This window comes from Cyprinodon variegatus, unplaced genomic scaffold (genome assembly GCF_000732505.1).
Source record: "Cyprinodon variegatus isolate N-32 unplaced genomic scaffold, C_variegatus-1.0 Scaffold466, whole genome shotgun sequence".
NCBI classification, from domain to species: Eukaryota; Metazoa; Chordata; class Actinopteri; order Cyprinodontiformes; family Cyprinodontidae; genus Cyprinodon; species Cyprinodon variegatus.
Window position 1 is genome coordinate 505,316 of NW_015150919.1, and position 20,607 is coordinate 525,922.

Below are 20,607 nucleotides of genomic sequence, written 5' to 3' on the forward strand. Positions count from 1 at the left end.
GTTTCACTTATTTAAGGAATCCTAAATGGAAAAAAAGAAGTATGACTGGTTCTTTAGCTTCCTCCACACCTATAGGCCACCATAGAAAAGCCTAGTAATGTTCTTCAATTAATAATATTTAATTGAAGTAGCCTTTTCTTAAAGTGAATGGAGAAAAAAAACATAATCTGGAAACATCTATTCAGATTGCTATGTTCAATCAGCACTTTATTTTTTTCTAGTTTGCTTCACAAAGTTGGAGCATACAGATAGAGGAATCTCTCACCATTTTTTTTCGCATTTCTTTACAATGTCATAATCCATTACTCTCTTATTCTGTTTTCTCTTCCGAAGGGTTAAATTTGTGTCTGATGAACTGTTTCTTTGTCCATTTGACCACAGACAGTTTTAGCGTTTCATGTGTAACACTATATTGGCAAAATTAGCTCTATTGTGGCAACAAGGTTAATAGCTGCTGACATTAATGTGATTCAATTTAAATAATTGATTCAAAAGCTCAGATATGAGGTGGATCATTCATTAGAGGAGAATAATGAGGTAACACGTGCTTCTTTAAAGGTTCCTAGTGCTGAAACATGGGAGACATTTTTACCTTTAACAAGTAAATAAATAAAACCTAACAGGATCAATTTATGCAGTTTGTTATTTCAACATTGATTTCAAGTCATTCATTAACTTCTAACAAATATAAAATATCAAACAAGGTAAAAAAATATGAGGCAGATATTTAAAATGTCACATCTTTTGCATTTAAGGCTCCCTAAAGCAGTACCAACTCCTTTCTCATTATCAACAGGGCAATGCTTTAGGACTAACAACATAAAAAGAGCTTAAAACAATTTCTTTTTCCCTAAACATACATAGAATCCTGGATTAAGGGAGCTTTAAATTCCACTACATGAAGACACGATCTGGAGGCTCATGCTTTCTGATACTTTCTGTTTTTTTCAAAGTGTTCAAGTGCAAAGCATCGACTTCTGATCTAAAAACAGAACATAGTTCTAGAAAGTCGACACTAACCTGATTTCAAGCCTTTCCAAATACTTCTGAAACCAAATTGTTTAGATCCATCAGTGTAAACTGAATGTGTGATTTGGCTCCCTTTTTTAAAATCCTTATCCAACCAAAACACTCAATAGGGACCCATTTTCAGTCCCCCTGATCTCTATTTAAAATGTGCTGCTGTTTTAAAGACTCCATGTTGGCATGAACTCCAAGAAGATTGCTTGGACCCTTGGCAGAGAAACCAGACTAAAAAGTATCCCAAATCTCCCACCATACCTAACAAAAGCTGTTTTTCCACCCATATGTCATGTGAATACTGAGGGGTTTTTCATAACATTGAAGAAAACAAGCAAATTAGATGTGTTTAGCGTTTAGGCTACACTAGGCTGCAATTAACAGGAAGTAGAGGTAGCTAGCTACCACAGACTAATGATCAGGTATTACCACGGATACATTCAGGTTACTGAATGTATCGCAATTGAGCAATTTTTACTTAATTTATCATGTCAGCTAGCATTATTGATGTTACATCTCATTCTGAGACTTCAAACTCCACGAATGCGATACTTAAAAATGTGCGTTAAAAAAAAATACAAAAAAGGTAATGGAAACTTATACAGTGCAGGGATTGGCAATTCCAGTTCCTGAGTGTCGGTTAGTATTCTGCAAGTTTTAAATGTAGCTTTGGTTCAACACACCTGAATCAAGTAAATTGATAATTGAGAGGGCTCTGTAGGAACTGATTCCACACCGAGCCATTTGAATCGTTTGTGTTGGACCAATGATACCAGTCTTCAGGAACTGGGATTGCTACCCCTAATCTAGTGGGCATGAGATAGATTTTTGTAACAATCATCCTGTGATCTGGACCAGTTGTCAATGATAGAACAGAAGAAGCAGAGTTTGTGTTCTGGGTTAAAAGTAGCTCTGTTAGTCTTAATTAGTGTTGCACAGATACCAGATACCTGGCTGTGCAGTATCGGCCGATTCCGATACCATATAGATACCATCTATTTGAAATTGATGTGTGTGTGTATATATGAAGAACGACATACTACTTGAATGTAAAATAATTGCCATCATGGCTTTGATAAGCTTCTGCCTACCTTTGTGAAGCAGGAAAAAGACAAATACAAAGTCTAGTAGAACTTCTTACTGCCTACCTGGAATGGGTGACAATAGTTGAATAAACTTTTGGCTCTCAAAATGGTATTGGTTCCTTATTTGTCGGTACTCTCCGATACCACCATTTTAAGGCAGTATCGGTATGGGTGCAACACTATTTTTAATACTCTTATATATATATATTTATCTTTTTAAGGTAATCAGAAACTACAGATTAACTCTGCAAAGGACCTATAATGTTAGTGTTGACTGTCCTTTTAAGGTGCTTAAAAAGCATCAAACAGAAATGCACTGAGGACTTCACTAGGGCAAACAGTCAAACTCTCAGGGGCCGCAATTTATTTTAAAAACAGATTCAAAAATATCCAAACAGTCCATGCTTTGAAAAGCTTAGGACAAATGCGAGACAGTTTAAGATCTTTACTGTAATTCTCGACCTGTTTGTCAACAAAGCCTCACATCACTGAACTGAAGTGAGTAACAAACTACACACTACATTCAACCTCTGAGAATGCTACCTTTCAGCCACTTTAACTGGTAATGTATTCAGAGAGCAGCCAGAGGAGTAGCACCACTTTAAAAGCCTCAACACACTAAAGGAAACACATCTACATATAAAAGCATCCACATCCACAGTCACACACCCTCCCACACCTCTATCCACTCGCTCCTGAAGTTGATTATGCCATGCTGTGACTCAGCGGGAGGGGGGGTCACGGTTGAACAACTTCATGTTTTCAGCTGCTGTGACTTCATAGACGTACAACAGGAGGGTGAAGTAGCTCTAAATTTACTGAAAACAGATTTATGTAACGCTTATAAAGAGGTTTGTTTTTTTAAGGTTTTCAATGATCATCTTTAAAGGGTCTCGATTACTGTAAGGCGGATGATTTCTAAAGAAGCTTTTATCAAATTTCAGATATTTACACAACTGTTGAATGTTAATGCCATAGGGTGTCTTTATATTATTTATTCCAGCATTGCTGCTACAGTAGGTCACAGAGCATCAGACTCTGATGGAAACAGAGAACCATCATAGACTGTAAGGAGCTGTGACACCATCCAGCGTGAGGCAGGGCAATGCATCAAGTATGATGTCTGCTCCACTGCAGACATTCGCTGAAATCCTCAGTAAGCAACTAATGAACCTCCTGCTGGAGCAACATGCTCCACTGTCCGGTGCCATTAACTGGTTGGTAGCACAACTACCAGTTACATGCAGTGAACTGGGAGTGCGAGCTACATAGTTACTTGTGCATACAAATTTAGCACTATGACTTAAAGAGGAAAATAATATAGGCCTAACATTTCATTAAAAAATAGGTAAATGCAACCTATCTACTGTTAAACCATTAAATACTGGAATAAAAAAAGTAGCTTAAATACAACCACACAAAATAAATAAAAGGTTTTTGGCGTGGAAAGAATATATAGGTGTTTTTTTGCAACGACTCTTAATAAATGTTTACCTTCATTTCTTCACTACACCTCTCAGCATCATTAAGGGATGTGCAATGGTTTAATCTCACACACGCTCATTCGATACTCATCTGATGCGTGGTCAACAAACTCTGCTCAGTCTGGTGTGCTCCTGCAGAAATTCGTCTTTGCAGATAACTTACACATGCTCTTATGGTGCCTAAATAAAATCTGTTATATTTAATATACTGCAGAATTTATAGTAGAAGGCAAAGAATAAAACATTAAACAGCAAAAAAAAAACTTCACTGTGTCAGAGATGTTATATGCTAAATGAAACCTTTCTAAATGCACTTATACTTCCCACACCAATACAGAGACGGCAGAATACTGAGATCTGCTTTAATACGCTGATTTGATTTGCAAACTGAAGCTCCTGCCGTCTACTGTAGAGGAACCAAATTTAGCAGCAGTGCGTGGCCAAGTGGCTTTCCTGTGAAAACAGCTTTGGAGTATCCAGTCACAGCCACTGTGTTCCCAAAAAGGCAGCTCCAGCCCACTACACCAAACTAAAGCACTTCCTATTATCACATTCCATCACCTAGAAACGCAAGTAAATCCCAGTGTGTTTCATGAAGTGGAGCAGCTCCACCAAATGCACGGAGCAGATCTGGTTTAATGCACAGTATTCCCACAAGCTGATATCTCTAAAAGTTATTAGGGAAAACCGGAAAAATGGTGTAAAAATGAATTTAATGCATGTCAGATTTCACAATCCCTGGTTGAAGCGTCTCCTAATGTGATGAATAAAACTACGGACACCCTTAATCCACCTCACCTTGTCTCTCAGATGATGTTCTGCTGCATCGATGTTCAATGGGTCGTCGAAGTTCAACAGGTCCTGCAGAAGAGACAAAAATAAACGTCATAGAAGTACAGTGGAGCTAAAGCACATATGCTCTGGCAAACAGTACAAAAAAACCCTGATCACTCAACCATAAACTGTTTGTGCCCAGAGGCTCTTAAATGTTCTGTCTTTTTATTAGCATCCTTTCAGGGTTTAGCTCTTCATTCTGAGGGCCAAATGTTGTTAATTAAGAAAAGCTGCCTGGGAAATGAAATCCTCTTCAACTGTGTGCAATGTCACCTCAGCGCTGTCACTGCAACAAACAAAATGGTTTAATTACACAGTCGCCAAAGAGACGCTGCACACAACAAGAGAGGCAGGCTCGCTATAAAAGAGATAAAAAGGAGGACGGCCTGGGAGGTTATTCCTTAATAGAGCAGAGAGATCTAGGGCATATTACCGTTACTATTATCACCATGAACACAGTGATGACCTCAGGGTAAGAACCAATATTTTCAGCATAGAATCAATGGGTCTATTTAAATTTGTATGAATCATAAGACGTAGTGTATCAATATGCTGTTTACTTGAGAATGAAATATTAGTCTGGTTGAAGGAATTTAAATTCAAAAGAGTACTTTTTTGCTCTTTTATACCAAAAACCTTTAAGGGAAAATTCATATTGATTCTGTTACTTTTTTCTCTTCAGTTTCACATAAAAAAATGATGCATAACTGCGTATGTGTCCTCAGGAGAAGTGCCACTATCAGGCATCCTGAGCCAGCTGGCATCTCCAAAATGCGACGAGCAATCAGATTTTCTCGCTTCGACCTCCCAAGTTACATCAAAGCGGTTTTCATAACAAGAAACACGATCCCCCGCAAGTCGGTGCCTATGGTCTCAGCACGTCTTTGAAATACGGATTAACAGTGACCTTGTTCATTTATATCTGAGTTTAAACTGACAGCGTGTAAGTTTAATAATAAACTGAAGCTGTGGAGATTCACTGAGGACCCAACTGATTCTGTGACTGAAGAAAAAAAGAGGAGATTTATTGATATTTCTCTTTTAATGCTTCTTTTATGGCCTGTTTAAGGACTAATAAGCCCCATTTAAACTACCATTTTGAAACCGTGCCGAGAACGGTCCAAACACAGTAACCGATATAACTGTTGAGTGTAAATGCAATACAACTGAACTTGACCGTGCCAGACACAATCGAACCACGCTAAATCTAGAACTATTTCAACAGCAAGGCTTGGCCCGGTTCAGTTGTTGCTCGGTTCTCTGATGACAAAGACTGCATGAGCAGACCATGTCATCTCCTATTTACAGCCAGCTGACTCATTTCGCGGGTTTTTTCCGACGTGTTAGGCTTTGCAATTCACAGACCTCTTCATGTGTTCACAACACAAACCTCTTCTCAGCCTATTAACAATGAATGGCATCAAAAGGGCGTGGTGTGATCTGGGACGATGCAAAGACCAAATTTGGGCAGAGGACGCTATCCAGGCAAATAAGTTTCTGAATGTTATTGGTGCCGCCATTTTTGTTTTGCGTAGTTCCCGCATTGAGAGCTGTGGTATTGTAGACAGCCGACAGGAGGTGAGGAACTGTAATAGTGTGATGTGTAAAAGGTGTAAAAGCAAACAAGCTCGGCACGGTTAACTGATCCCAGCTCTGCCCAAAATCGACAAGGATCAGTTTCAAAGGGGTGGTGTAAAGGGGGTAATAGCTGGTTAGCCAACAGGTATACCATGAGGTTAAACAGCTTACTGAAAGCCAGTGTCTACAGTAAAGGGTTTTACTTACAGTAAACAAGGAGTTCAATCCCCAGACCACATCCTGGAAAAAAAACACACATAAGAAAATTACTTATTTCTGAGATATAGGAATAACAACTTAAAATCAGATGTTTGTTCACACTAGAATGACTTGACCAAGAAAATCTAAATAATCTCTTATTATATTAGTAATCTCTTCTTATATCTGAAAGTCACCACTAGGCGTCTGGCTGGTCCTGCAGCATTTCAGAGAAACATACAATTGTGGTTATAGCTGATTAATACGATAACTAGATGTTTGTTGATTGCAATCAACTTCCATTTTACTCATTTTTTTCTTTATTTCCATCCTGACAGTGTCGGTATTATTCACCTAGATCTTCATTTATATATTTTTTTCCCAGGTTTTATTATTATTATTCTGTCGCAAGTACAGAGCAATTAAATTAACTGCATTTAACCCATCCCCTTTGGGAGCAGTGGGCTGCAATTGCCCGGGGAGCAGTGTGGGGTTAAGCGTCTTGCTCAGAGTGGCAGTCTGTGGGAGTGGGGCTTGAACTCAAAACCTCTGGATTCCAACCGCAATGCTCTAACTACTAGGCCACACTCCCCAAAGCAGGCATTACAAAGGCTTCCTGTTTGTTTACTAAAAAAAAAAAATTTAATCACCTTCAAAACCTTAAGTCAGATCTGAGATTATGTTACATCTAGCTTAAACGTGTTCTTGTTACAAGTAGAAAAAACAGTAGGATTTGCACTCAACAGGAAGGCTGAATGTCAACATCAGTATTCTCACATAATTTTGCTTTTGACATTTCCTATTTCACAAGAACAAATACAAAACTCTCCCTCTGCAAGTGCACCGTTTTCAAATTCCCCGGGCGCCAGTATAAGACAGAGGTTCTGCCCACAACATGCATCAGGAACAAGCTGGAAGGACTCCCCAAGAAGAAAGATGCCATTTTGTTTCTGCACCCATGGAACAGAAAACATGCTTATCCATTGTTAAGGAATATGTTTGACTCTTCAAAAAGACATGTTCCAGAAAAGATGTGCAGCTCTACTGCATGCCCTTTGGACATAAACAGATCTGATAATCAGAACTGTTCATGTCCAAAACAAAACAATAAACAGATCTGAAAATCAGAACTGCAAATAAACTTCTTTTTGACAGAAGCCAAATTGGATTTTGAGGTCAAGGCTAGTTAAAAAAGGAAAAAAAAAAAAAAAAAAACAGAAAAGGAAAAATCTAATATCAGGATGTGTCTCAGTTTATGTTGAAATTAAAATACACAGCATGTTTACCTCTACATACCAATACAGCCATCACAAAAAAACTGCCTAATCTACAAATGAAATGTCAAGAAAGTTACTTGTGGTAGAGACCACTTACAAACATTTTTTTTGAAGGTTACATTTCATTCATATGCACCATGGGTAAAGCAATACCCTTCAGAGAATTGTTCATAAGTTAAACTGCTGACTTAAATAAAACATCATGTCCATTTGTGTTATTCAGTGACCCACAGTTCCTGCGGGTTCTGGCCTATTTTGAAGTTACCGTAGCTGCAAGCAGTTGGACAACCAAAAAAAATAAATAAATAAATAAATAAACTGCAGTGCCTTTTTAAATGCAGAGGAAGTCTAGACAAATAAAACAACATAGGCAGAATTCACACAGTGATTAAGAGTCAAAAGAAAGACAGAGAAACACAAAAGTAATACATCCCAGTTTGGCATCATACCGGTAATTAATACTAAAGACAGCTGTTCTTTGATGGACATTTGGCATTAATGCTTGGAAGCTCGTTTTAAGTTACTTTTTAATTATTTGAGATTCTTAAATCTACATAATAAGAAGAAGCTACGATTCTGGAATGCTTACAAATGCAGCTGTGGTTTTCTGGAGATCTGTTTTGTACTTTCACTTTTAAAAGCAAACAATATTTCTATGCCAAGATTTTTCTAAGTTAAATAAGAATGGTTTACAAATTATTTAAGTTGACAGGCATGGAGACTGAGCGAAACCATTTCAATAACAAAACTAGTAAAGACTAACTATGTGCTACAAATTAAAATGTCAACTAAAACCACCTACATTATTCTGGTCATAGACAAAACTTACAAATACTTCCACTGTTTTCTTACAATCCCTCTTAATTAAATGTACATATTACGAAAATTATTCTTGCAATAACATTCAAAACCATAGGTGAGTCTCTAGTAGAAGTAGTACTCCATTTACAAGATGTATAACCCATCACTACATTAACCTTTGTGGCTTAACCCAGCTCATGGTGTTGGACCATTAATATTTAGCCAGTCTATGATATTTTTGTTATTATGTTTCATACACTAAGCTGAGGGTTTTCTAACCTAAATATGATGCAGAGAAATGAAGATGCAGGTATGGGTTGAATGGCTGAGATATTTTTCCAAGATTAAAAAGAAAAAAATTACCAGCACCACTGGAAAAAAACAAAACAAGAAAACAAAAAGCAAAACTGTCTTAAAGTTATGGAAAGGCTCCTTTTCTGAGTAATATTTGTCACATTTTCTAATATAGGTTTTTTGTAGTTGAAGATTGTAATATTGTTCCCTTTTTTGCACTTACAAGGAAATTGACTTGGTGTTGAAGGTGCAGACCAATTCAATAGATATATACAGAGCACAGAATCCATAGCTTTATGCAATATAAAACATACAATATACTATATACAGTATATAGTATATAGTTATATACACAGTAGACTGTACGTTAATGTAACGCAGGAGGTCTGCTTCTCTGGCTTACCTCAAAGATTCTGGATTCAAAAGATGTTTTTCAGATGCTGCCTTTAAAGCCAGTTTTACTACTTGCCAAACAGAACGAGCTCAGATTTAACTGCATGCAATATATGCACATTATGCAAAAGAGGACAGAAGTTAGTAGTCTATGAGTGGGTTGCAGTGGAGCAGAGCGGTGACCAGAGAACAGGGACAGGAACACCTACTCAAAACAGACATTCAGCTTAGCAGCTTTTGCACTTTGTTTTTCACACATATTTTGGTGCACTCTCTGCGACACCAGCTGACACATGAACTCAAGATCAGCTGCTCACACGCATGTGACCGCATCCACACCTACCTTTGAGTAAACACAGAAGCACATTTCCAGAATAACAACAGCTGACAGAAAAGGCAACACATCCATGTTCCGGACAGAGCTCAACTTCATTTAGCCGCTACACTAATCCATACGCAGAAACCAGTCCTGATGGTTTCTGAATCATCTTCTGGTTCTTATAAAAGAAAACCTGAGGCACCACTGCAAAGAATATTCATTTATTGGAGTTTGGATGAAATATAAACACATTATTACCACTTTATTTCAAGAATTTAAAACTGAGCTGCAGGTTTGAGTTTGCAATATTCAATATCCAAATATTGGACTGCAGTCAAAGAACAGAACAGCAGACACCTGTTCTATAAAAAGGTATAGTGGAGGAATTTCCCTAATTTTTCAAAAGAACCGCCTTCTCCAATAAAAAAAAAAAAAAGTGGACATGCACAACCCTGTACCGGCTCCCAAGAGGGAACGCCTGTCAAGAGCACGTGTGCAAGAGCATACACCATATATCAATTGATTTAGCCAATAATTTACTTGTATCTTTTTAATTTAGAGCTAAAATGTCTATTTTAAAACTATGATTACTATTTTTTTTCTTGTAATTAACATATTCAGAATTTTAGGCAATAATCTTTTAAATAACAACAAATAACCCGAGGAAAAGTTTAACTGAAGAGAAAAGAGAGGAAAATAGACTCTGAAATTCTAAAATAAAAATGGGCTGAAGCCTCATCATAGGAAATTTGTACGGTAATCTAATTTTAAAAAATGGCGTTTACAGACAAAAAAGTTGATCCATTCCTTGGTCTCTGCAGAGAAAAGAAGTTAGTTAGCATGGAGGGCTGAGCTCCTTCCTTGTATAACAGTTTGAAGTCATAGTTTCCATCAGAGGTAATTTTTTTTCTGTTAAGCAAGGACAGAAGACATCGTCCTTGCTTTGAACTTCTGCAACTGTCCTTTAACAGCTTGTAAGGGAGAGCATATAACTGAGTGAAGGCTAGAACTATCTATATCAATGAACTCTTATATCCAAGTAAAAAGCCTTCTGTTAAGAGGTTTACCTTAAACAACCCTGCACACAGCTTTGATATATTTATAGAAAGTATCCTGCTTTTACTTTCTACCCTGGTTAAGTACAGCAGTTTAACAAAGTAACAGTAGCTCACTATCGAGACATTAATTCCTACAATAGCATTTAAACCGCCTCTTCCATTAGTTTCTCATCTCTTCAGGTCGAGTTGGGTCAGTTTAACACGGTTAGATATATTTTCCGTTACAAACAGTAACACTGCCAGATAGGTAAAAAAGGTAGAAGGAGGAAGAAAGAAGCAAGATGTAAACAATGGAACTCATCCAAGAACCATCAGTACGAACAAATTCAATCTTACATCGTAATTTAGGAGAAAAAGTCACATTCACCATTTTTACTCCTATTTCTTGTCTTGCTCAATCAATCAGGTATAATACAAATCTGCTTTTTTATTAAATGACTACCGTAATTTTCGGACTATTAGCCGCACCTGAATATAAGCCGCAGAAGCTAAATTGCATGATTTGTACATATACAAGCCGCACCGGACTATAAGCCGCAGGTTTTTTATGTGTAATGTCCGTCTTTCTCGCTGTCGTTCTGTCTCGTACCACTCGCGGTAGAAGTCTGCTTCCGGAGGACCTCAGCATTCCCCCGTGCGTGGCTACCGTACTTGTGTGTTGAAGCAAATGTGACGTAAACATGGTGGATGGTAAAATCCATGGATTTAGGTATTACCATAGTGGCCATGGCTGTAAAAGTCCATAGATAAGCCGCATTGTTATATAAGCCGCAAGGTCGAAAATGGGGAAAAAAGTTGAGACTTATAGTCCGAAAATTACGGTACTTTTTTTTTTTTACTCAGAAGCAATTGTCCATTTCATTAGCCGACATCATTATATATGTTGTGCAACTCTGCAATGATAAATTCAAATTTTATTCTATTGGTCAAAACTTGCAGCTGGCATGTCGGTATCCAGAGGACACTGATTTAATTTGTTATTATTTCATCAAAAGAAATAACAGTCATACACCAGGCTACTATTGATATGGATTGAAAGTTCAGCAAAACTCCTCTAACTATGAGACTTGCGTTCTTTTCCCTCCATGGCAGCTCCTTGTCAGGATTGGGTCTGACTTTATTATATTAAGAGTTTTGCCGTGATCATTTTATGTGGATGCATTGTGAGAGATGGAAAGTATGATGAAGGGATGACTGACATGGTCAGGAGATGTTCATTACACGTGTGTCTTTATTATGGTGAACTCATATTAAGCATTTACATCATAGGTTGAACCGCTTCCCTCCTTTTGGATCAAATAATTTTTCTTTTTATATTTTTTGTAACATTGCAACCACAGCATTTACAGCTGTTGTAATTTATTTCCCACTTGTCTTTTACTGGACCTTTAATTCTGACGCTAAGCTCTCAGTCAGCAAACCTTTAAAGTTCTTCTTCTTTTTCTTCAATTAAATTTCTGTGAATGAACACACAGGTGTTAGGAATTTGTAGCCTTCTATGGCATTATTGGGAAAAAGGTGGACGCACAGGTGGACGGCATCAAGTTTGTTAGGATCATTCATGATCATTTACTGAAGTTAAGAATGTCTGCTGAATCCGATAAGAGCCTGAAAGTAAGAAAGTAAGAGAAATTTAGGACAAGAATAGGAAAGTGTTGCTGTATGAGGCCCATTGAACGGAAGAGAAAGAAGATGCGCTAGTGTGGATGGAGACAGAGGAGAGAAACATGAAAGACACACAGTAATTAAACAGCCACTAAAACAGATTCTAAAACACTACAACTCTCAGATCCGCCATCATCACTTGTCCTTAAACAGATATTTCAAATAGTTGCATTTATTTATAAAAATATTAAAGGCACAAACAGTTTACCTTTAACGTTCTGGTTGGCGCCCAGCCTGTACCGTCGATTGAATGTTCTCGCAATAAACTGCAGAGATTAAAAGGCATGCAGGACACACAATTACATTTTTTTGCCAATTTTATCAAATACTTTAAAAGAATCTGGCCATTCTTGGGCTAAACTCAGCATGAACTAAAATCCTCAACAAAAAGGCAACTATAGAAAGAAGGAGAATAAAAGTGATAAATTCTGTACAAAATCCATAAACTGTAAAGGAAAATGAAAGGATTACCTCAAACAGATCTCTCCATTTTCTGTGATATTCGGATGCCATATTCTGGTCAGACATCTGACTTTGGGAGGCTGGATATTAATAGAGAAAAACAAGAGATAAAGATTGTATTAAACATTTGTTTCTAAGCAGGGTTTATGGAGGGTATATTAATTATTATCATTTAAAGTTTTAGATGTTTAATCTAGAATTTAGACCAGGGGTGGGCAATTCCAGTTCCTGGGGGCCGGTATCCTGCAACTTTTAGATCCATCCTTGGTCCAACACACCTGAATCAAATGGCTGACTTACTGTACCTCCCCAGTATGCAGTCGGTTCCTGTAGAGTCCTCCCAATTATCTGATTACTTGATTCAGGTGTGTTGAACCAAAGGCACATCTAAAAGTTGCAGGACACCGGCTCCCAGGAACTGGAATTGCCCACCCCTGATTTAGACTGATTATCTGAGCAGAAGAATAAACCTGAAAATCTATTTTCCCAACATGGGAGTGTCACTCCAATGATTTAAAATTCATCCCCTGTATGAAGTACTCTTCCTCATACGTCAGCTAAACAACTGCTACAGTCTACAATCCCTGGTGTTTTTATAATCTGTACAAATTTAGGAACAACAACGTTTCTTTACCCAACGCCTTTGATCTGGAATTATCTACCACAGAAACTAAAATACTCAGATCAAACTTCTCTGTTTGGCTTTATTATCTACATATCTAAAATATTCTTGCACAAAATCCAGAATTTTTTGCTCTAGTTTTTAAATCTTTATTTGTAATTACATCCTTATTGTTTATAGATAAAGACAGTTTTGAATTCTTGTTCTTGTAATTCTTATTGAGTTTTTATATTTGAGCTAATAAGTCTGTCTTGTAAATGAGCATCATATTACAAATAAACCACTTTTATGAATGAGGTTTTAACTTAATAAGAGAGTGAAAAAGTCAGTTTACTCAGGTTTTCCCTTAAAGGTATTGTGGAGGATTTTGTTTCGGGCAAATAAGACCCGCCCTCTCCACTTAAAAAAAAGCACATGAACAACCCTGCACCCGCTCCAGAGAGGGAACGCCAATAAACACATGTGAGAGCACGCACAAGCCCATTTATCCTCATGCATGCTCTGTTTAAAAGTTGCAGTTCTCATAGCTCATACAAGTTTACTGTATCCGAACGTCATAACCCTAAATCCCTTAATCATTATAAAGAGCGGGGACTGACTGTTTGGACAGATGATCACTATGTTTTGCTCCCTGTTGGGAACGTAGCTCCTCCTCCACTGTGCTGTGCCTGCGCCATCTTTGTTATTAGTCGTCGCTGTCGGGTAGTGACAGCCTATGGCCACAGCAGGCCTCTGTAATAGCAAATCCCATATATCTGCCTCTACTGAGGCCTTTCCTTTCTTCTCATACACTTAATAGACACTTCTTCTCTTACGACCCTCTGCTCTTTTCAAAGAACCGTGGTGAGAAAGGTGAGCTTCAATGACTGGCTGAAACCGTAGCTCACCACAGATATGTGGCTGAAAGTTCGCTTGCACAGAAAAAGATAGATAACAGGGCAAGCACGTAGGACTGCCTTATGTAAATATATCACCAGAATGATTGATAATTAGGAGGACCACTTAATTAGATGATCCAACCCCGGAAATAAAAGATACCTTTAACAGATTCTTCTTAGAACCCATTGCTGTCCCACTGATAGCATGTTATAGTATAAGGGAATCTAGAAAATTTTATTTATGTAACTTCACAGATACGATAAGTTTTAGTGAAAAAGTAAAACAGAGTTGCAACAACTTTAACCTTTATGATGTCTATGCCTGGTTAACTTAAGCTTCAACATGACTCCTTTTAATAAATTTACACTGGATGATATTTTTGGCCAATTAGTTTTAGTCTGTACGTGAGCATATGTTCACATATTCATAGTGCATTTATCAGACAAAAAGCTTAAATACTGAACTAGTTCAAACTAAACTCAGAGAAGTGGTAAAGATGAAGCAAAGGGAGGAGAAAGCAGTGACCTTTAAGAAGGAAGTAAAAATAGTTGTATTGATTGTCCTCGTACATCACAGCCTCAATGCACCACTTTAGGATTTCATTTTGTTTTTATTTTTTTTAGGTGTCCTGACTTGTCTGATTACTTTAGCTATTCACTACACCCCAAAACCTGCACCTAACCTATGATTCAGAATCCAGTAGTGAAGTAGAATTAAAAGCACACAGCATTATATCCTGGTCTTATTGGAGCTAAAAGATACTGAGGTTGAAGATGTGAGTTCATCTGATTGGATTGTCATAGCGGTATGAATAAGAATGGGGTTATTGTTTATTTTTTGGCACTAGGGGACTTAAATTGAAAGTTACTGATAGGAAATGGGGATAGGGGGTGAAGACATGCTGCGAATGTCAACAAGCCGGGACTCGAACCCGTAACAGCCCCGTCAAGGACTAAAGCTTTCACAAAATGGGCGCTGTACTACTGATGTTAATTTTCCACTACATTCTAGTATGATAGCATTCATTATTTAAAATGGGATCATTATGGTTAGGGATGTCATTTTCAAGCTGCTGGACCAAACAAAATTGTGCTTAGAGGAGCTTCAAATTGCCAAAGTGTAAAAAAAGAAAAAAAAACATAACATTTAGAGACGGATAGCTGAAGCTGGTGGTATGTGAAATAGCCTGACATTTCATAATTGACATCTGGGTATAAATCTTTTAAATTATGAGTTTTAGTTGTTGCTTTAATGTTGTAAGTGTTTATTTTAATTATCTATAACCAGCACCCCATAACGTTTTTAAGGATGTCATTTAGTTTAATGCTCACCCAAAAACAATCTTGTAAAAAAGAAAATAAGACTACATTAAATATCCTTATTCTTTATAATATAATTTACTTTATTTCGTTCATTAATATGTAGTAAATCAATTGATGTTAATGTAGGTACAAACTTTGGCCTCTGTTTAATCATTAGAAAAAAAAAGATATCAACCACCGAGGCCTGCCCCTGCTCCAAAGACCCCCACAGAGGTTTAGCCTTACTGGAAATGAGGGATTTTACCATGTTATCCTATCAGAGCCCTGCTTTCATGCTGGTTGCTTCAATACATGGAGGCTCAGGCCTCAATGGGGATTTTTCATAAAGACTGACCAGCAGCATCCTGCTGCTCTAGAGAGGAGAGGAGACCGCGTCCGAGATTAATGTGCAACATACTCATTAAATCAGAAGCATTTTAACAAACTTTAATTCAGTTTAATGACTACATTTATGAGGTTTAATAATGCATATTTGACTAATTATTGATGTCATTACAGGGGAGATTTAGCCTCTCTACTATTCAGTGAGAAATTTGCACTGCTCTAGGCACACTTTTACCTGCATATTAACTCCCATGAGATCCTGCTGTGGGCCTCGGGTTGACAAAGGTTTTTTTGACATATCTTTAAGAGGGAATGATGAATCTGCTTGGATGGCAAAAACTGAGCATCCATGACACATCTGCATCATCATCTTTCTTGGCCGATGTCAATCTTTTACAATCTGTATTTGCACTATTGTGGAAAACTGCGATAATATAAAATAAAGCAATGCTAGTCTACTTTTTTGTGTCAGTGTTGCTGGGCCAGCCCTGTTGTACATATTTGGTAATGGGGCAGTGATAGTGATGCAGCACTGGATTATGAGGTTCTTATCAATGGGAGCAAAGAAGTCATTATGTCAAAAAGGTAGAGAAATGTATATCATATCAGTAAACATCTGTCAAATTTAAAACAATATTCTTGTTGATAAGAACAAACTTCTTTCCCATCGATACATCCCTGTTTTACATGTGCTCTTTGCCCTAAGGCTCTTTCCTATAACTAGGAGGAAAAAACTCTCGAGACCCTTTTAGATTTATTATCAGGCCCATAAGCTCCTATAATCCTCTTTCTGAAGGTCTCTGTTTCTTTCAATCTTACTGTGGTATATCACTCTCACTTCACTATCAGAATCAGAATCCATGTCGGAGGTTTAAACAGGCAAAAAAATCTCTTCATAATGCTGACTAATGAGGTTTACTGTAATCATCAAGCAACTGCTGATAGGAAATCATAGTTAAAACATGTTAAACACTAATTATTCCTAATATAGAGAGATGTAAAACTATCATTAAAAGACAGAATATGTTAGTGTAACATGTCAGTCTAATGTTTATGTAAGATGGACAGCAATTGGGAGTAATGTTAGCATAGCAATCAGTGCCAGGATGGACTTTGTGCTGTTAGCAGAGCCTTTAAAATTGGTGTCTCCTCCTTTATACCATCACATTTTTGCTTCCAAACACAACAGAGAAGTTGACGCTGCTTCACCTGAACGTCATTTAGGTATTTAAGGAGTTTATTTAATGTTTGTATTTAGAAACAGAACCTTCATAAAGTTAATTCTGTATCCTTGTCGCCATTAAACTGTGTAATAATCCTGGACTGGACTCTGGATGTATTCATTCCTCAGCTCTGGCTTTACTTCTCTTGTCAATACCAATTCGGATCCGCCTAAGAAGGTACGCCCTTTAATGGACCGTGGTAACTCTATACCACTTTAAAAAAATTATTCTAAAGGGACATTATATATTAACAAATATTAGCATCATCTATTAATCAACCATTAATCGTAAAATGGGTTATTTGTTTACATCCCTAGTTCATATATTTAAAAAAATGAAAGAAAAAAAGACATTATAAATTAGGGTTTCCTAATTTATAACATGAATGTAAAAAGGAAAAAGACACAAACACCTAAAATAAACTCTCAAAACTACTCACCACCATGTTATAAGCTTCAGGGACATCTATTTCAAACTGAAACCTCCCACTCTGGTAGTAACCCTCATCTGAAGAGAGAAAAAGGGATATTACTGACAGACCAGGATAAAAGGGTCCTTTTTACAAAAACATCCTCCTGGTAAAAAACCTTTCATTCGTCATTCAGTCATTATCGAGGTTAAATGCACCTTTATAACCAAGAGATCAGGTTAAATAGAGACCCAAACAGGCTCAAATTGTTTGTTCTTCTTTCAGCCGAGCTTACCACCAACCCACGATGAGAACTTTACTGTTGGACAACAGTGATAATGTTAAACAGCATCAAAACATGGATGTAGCTGAACATTTATTTAGCAAATGTATTTCTGTTTATTCAGTAAAGCGATTCTGCAGTTACCACAACATGATTTGATAGATGTGTTTTTGCTTTTTAAACACAGTACAGAACAAGCTAGCCTCATTTAAACCTGACAGTAGCTCACCAGCATTATTTATTTAAAATGTCAAACCCTGACAAATAGAAATAACTGGATCCAAAGAGATCTAATTGCCAATAACTCAATTTGTCAATTTTGTTTCAGCCATCACCATATGCAAACACACTGGCTATATTTATTTCACTGAACGAAATTCAGCATTTTGAAATGAGGTGGTTACAGCAGAGTAGGTAGAGCATTTTTTTTCTTCCCCCATATAAATTGGCATTTTGATCCCCACCTTATATTGAAGTGGGGTGCGGTTTATTTTGCCCTCTCAAATGCATAGACGAAATCAGTGCTTGGATGAGCCATAATATTGTACAGCTTAATAAACACAACACTGATGAAATAATTGTTAGACAAAAGGAGGAACCTTCAAAAAGTTACAACACAGGTTTGATTACTAGAGCTAGAAACCATTGATCAGGCTCAAAATCTGGGTGTAGTGATGGACTTGATAGACCTGAACCTTCAGAGGGACGTAAAGACAACAACAAAGCTGGCCTTCTATCACATAAAGAAGTTCTCCAAGGTTAAAAGAATAATGTCCCAGCAGGATCTAGAAAAGTTAATCCATGCATTCATCTTTAACAGATTTATTGCCATGATGTCTTCAAAGGTTAACTGCAGCTGATCTAGAATGCTGCTGCCTGCATCCTCACTAAACCTAAGAAAAGTGGAGCATATAACCCCGGTTCTGAAGAAGTTAAACTGGCTCCTCATATCTCAGATAAAATACTTTAAAATACTTATCTTATTCTATAAATCACCCCAAAAAAAGTTAAAAAAGAATCAACTGGACTTTGTTTCCAAGTTTGAAGACGTTTCGCTTCCCGTCCAGGAAGATTTTTCAATTCAAAATGTCACAATTAGCGTTGAGTTAAAGGCTTTATAGAGTGGACCAAAACAAAACCTTCTTATGGCTTAGAAAACATGCAAATTGAACTGAATGAACAGGTCCTCCCCTTAGGAACGGGCAGTCATTTGTGCAGTGATTTACAATACCTGACACTGGTATATGCCTCTGAAAGGGGGTCATTAGAGGGAATTGTTGGCCTGTCTGAATAAGCTAGATATTCTGGTCCCCTTTAAGGAGGTGGGGGTTGCAGTGATAGTGGGAAGGAATCAACTCTATTGCTGCATTGTAGGTTTTTGAAAGCTTAAACCTGAGTCCACCACCTCTGTTTAGGGTGTTTTTTTTTTGTTTTTTTTCTTAACATAGATGGCTTCCTTCACACCCCTCTCAAATCTAATAATCACAGAGTGGCTTAACATCAAAATACATTACTAAGTTGCTGTCAGTGCATCAACCGCCCAGACCTCTTCTAGCTCAAGCCTAGTCTGAAACAGAACCAAATATGGAGAAGCAGGATTTAGGAGTCACCGACCCGCCCTAAGGTAAGAGACTGAACACAGTAAACTTCAGGTAGAGGGAACAAGGATGTATAGAATGAGGGTGAATAAGAACTAAGAGACTGTTTGAATTACTTATTACAACCTTAATGAAGACTGAGGTAATAACAAAAAGCCTGGACTGTCTTGTTTCGTTCAGTCTTTTACGCTGTAAAATTCTTCTTTTTAATCCATTGATTGTTGATATTTTACAGAAGAGTAATTCATGAGAGTCCGACTCCAAAATAGCTGGCAAACCACAATTTATTAGCCCTCAGACATGTATCAGTTCTATTAAAGCTGATGTAAAATACAGATAAAAATATCCCAGAAAAACACCAAGGCTGTTATAGTGTGTCCTATTTTTGGTACACTGCTGTAAACAGAAAACATTTAAACAGATTTCGCTTTGGTCTCCCTGTTGCATTGTATGAGTAAGGTCTCTCTGAAGCTCTGTTGATTCATATTATTGATTGATTTATATCAACATAAATATTGATTTATATTAGTCAGAAACACAAATCCTCACATTATTTTGCCTTATCCCTTCCGTCATGTTAAACTAAAGGTTGCTAGGGTTTATCACTTGAGGTTTATCAAACTGATAAACCTCATTATCATTTATATTAATTCGGCTTAGAAAAGCTGTGCGGAGAAACTCACTCAGATTTTTTTATATTGTTAAATTGGGACAGAGTATAAAGTGTGGAAATAAAATTATTTTAATATTCTCATGTGCCTTCCAAAATATAAAAATTTTTGAAAAGAATAAAATAGTTTTTTTTTTTTTTTCTTTTTCAATACAGTCCAGGAACCTAAAACACATGTTTAAGTGGTAAGAAATTGAGAATGTAGTTTAAAAAAAGAAAAGTTTTGATGGATGAATAAAGGCAGAAGCAAGAGAAAGGCACATCCTCTGAACAACAGCTTCAGTAGGAGGTAATGAACAATTCATGACTGTCTGCAGTAGGCAGGAAAAATAAGTCTTTGTTGTTAAGAAGCATTTGACTTCTGAAAATGTTACTGCTTTTCCTCATTGTCTGGTGAATAACTGAAGAAAGCAAGTACTGCCAAGTCTCAAATCTAAAAATCAGTGGTTTCCTCCTGTAGGCAGAGAGCATAACACAAAGTGATGTCTTCATAGTATGACTGGTTTTGATATTCATTGCTACTGAGTGCGCTCTGCAGTATATATTTATAAGAAGACAGTTGGTCCGCAGGCTAAAAATTAAAAGATTTGGATTCAAAACATGGCATGGCGCCAAGGCAGAAACCCAAACAGAAGTGTATGTTTTTGCATTTTTAAGCAGAGACGAGTCTGTTCATTTGTTTTGTTTGAAATTCAGCAAGATGACAAAGAGAAGCAACAAAGCATTTCAATAATTTATGCCCCTCATAAGTAAATCATACAAGTCAAAAGAGGAATCACTGTGAAGGATTTCAAAAAACTTTTACTTAC

The 20,607-nt window shown here is 37.1% G+C and overlaps 1 protein-coding gene across 1 annotated transcript in view; it reads right to left on the bottom strand.

The window, feature by feature from the left end:
- The window catches only part of ube2f (ubiquitin conjugating enzyme E2F (putative)), a 52,750-nt gene that overhangs the window by 14,664 nt on the left and 17,479 nt on the right, over positions 1-20,607 (bottom strand). Inside the window, exons 5-9 of the mRNA XM_015389570.1 lie at positions 17,278-17,345; positions 12,478-12,548; positions 12,215-12,272; positions 6,209-6,241; positions 4,388-4,450 (exon numbers count right to left, since the gene is read on the bottom strand). Of these exons, the coding sequence (XP_015245056.1) occupies positions 4,388-4,450; positions 6,209-6,241; positions 12,215-12,272; positions 12,478-12,548; positions 17,278-17,345 (293 nt within the window). The remainder of the gene's footprint in view (positions 1-4,387; positions 4,451-6,208; positions 6,242-12,214; positions 12,273-12,477; positions 12,549-17,277; positions 17,346-20,607) is intronic.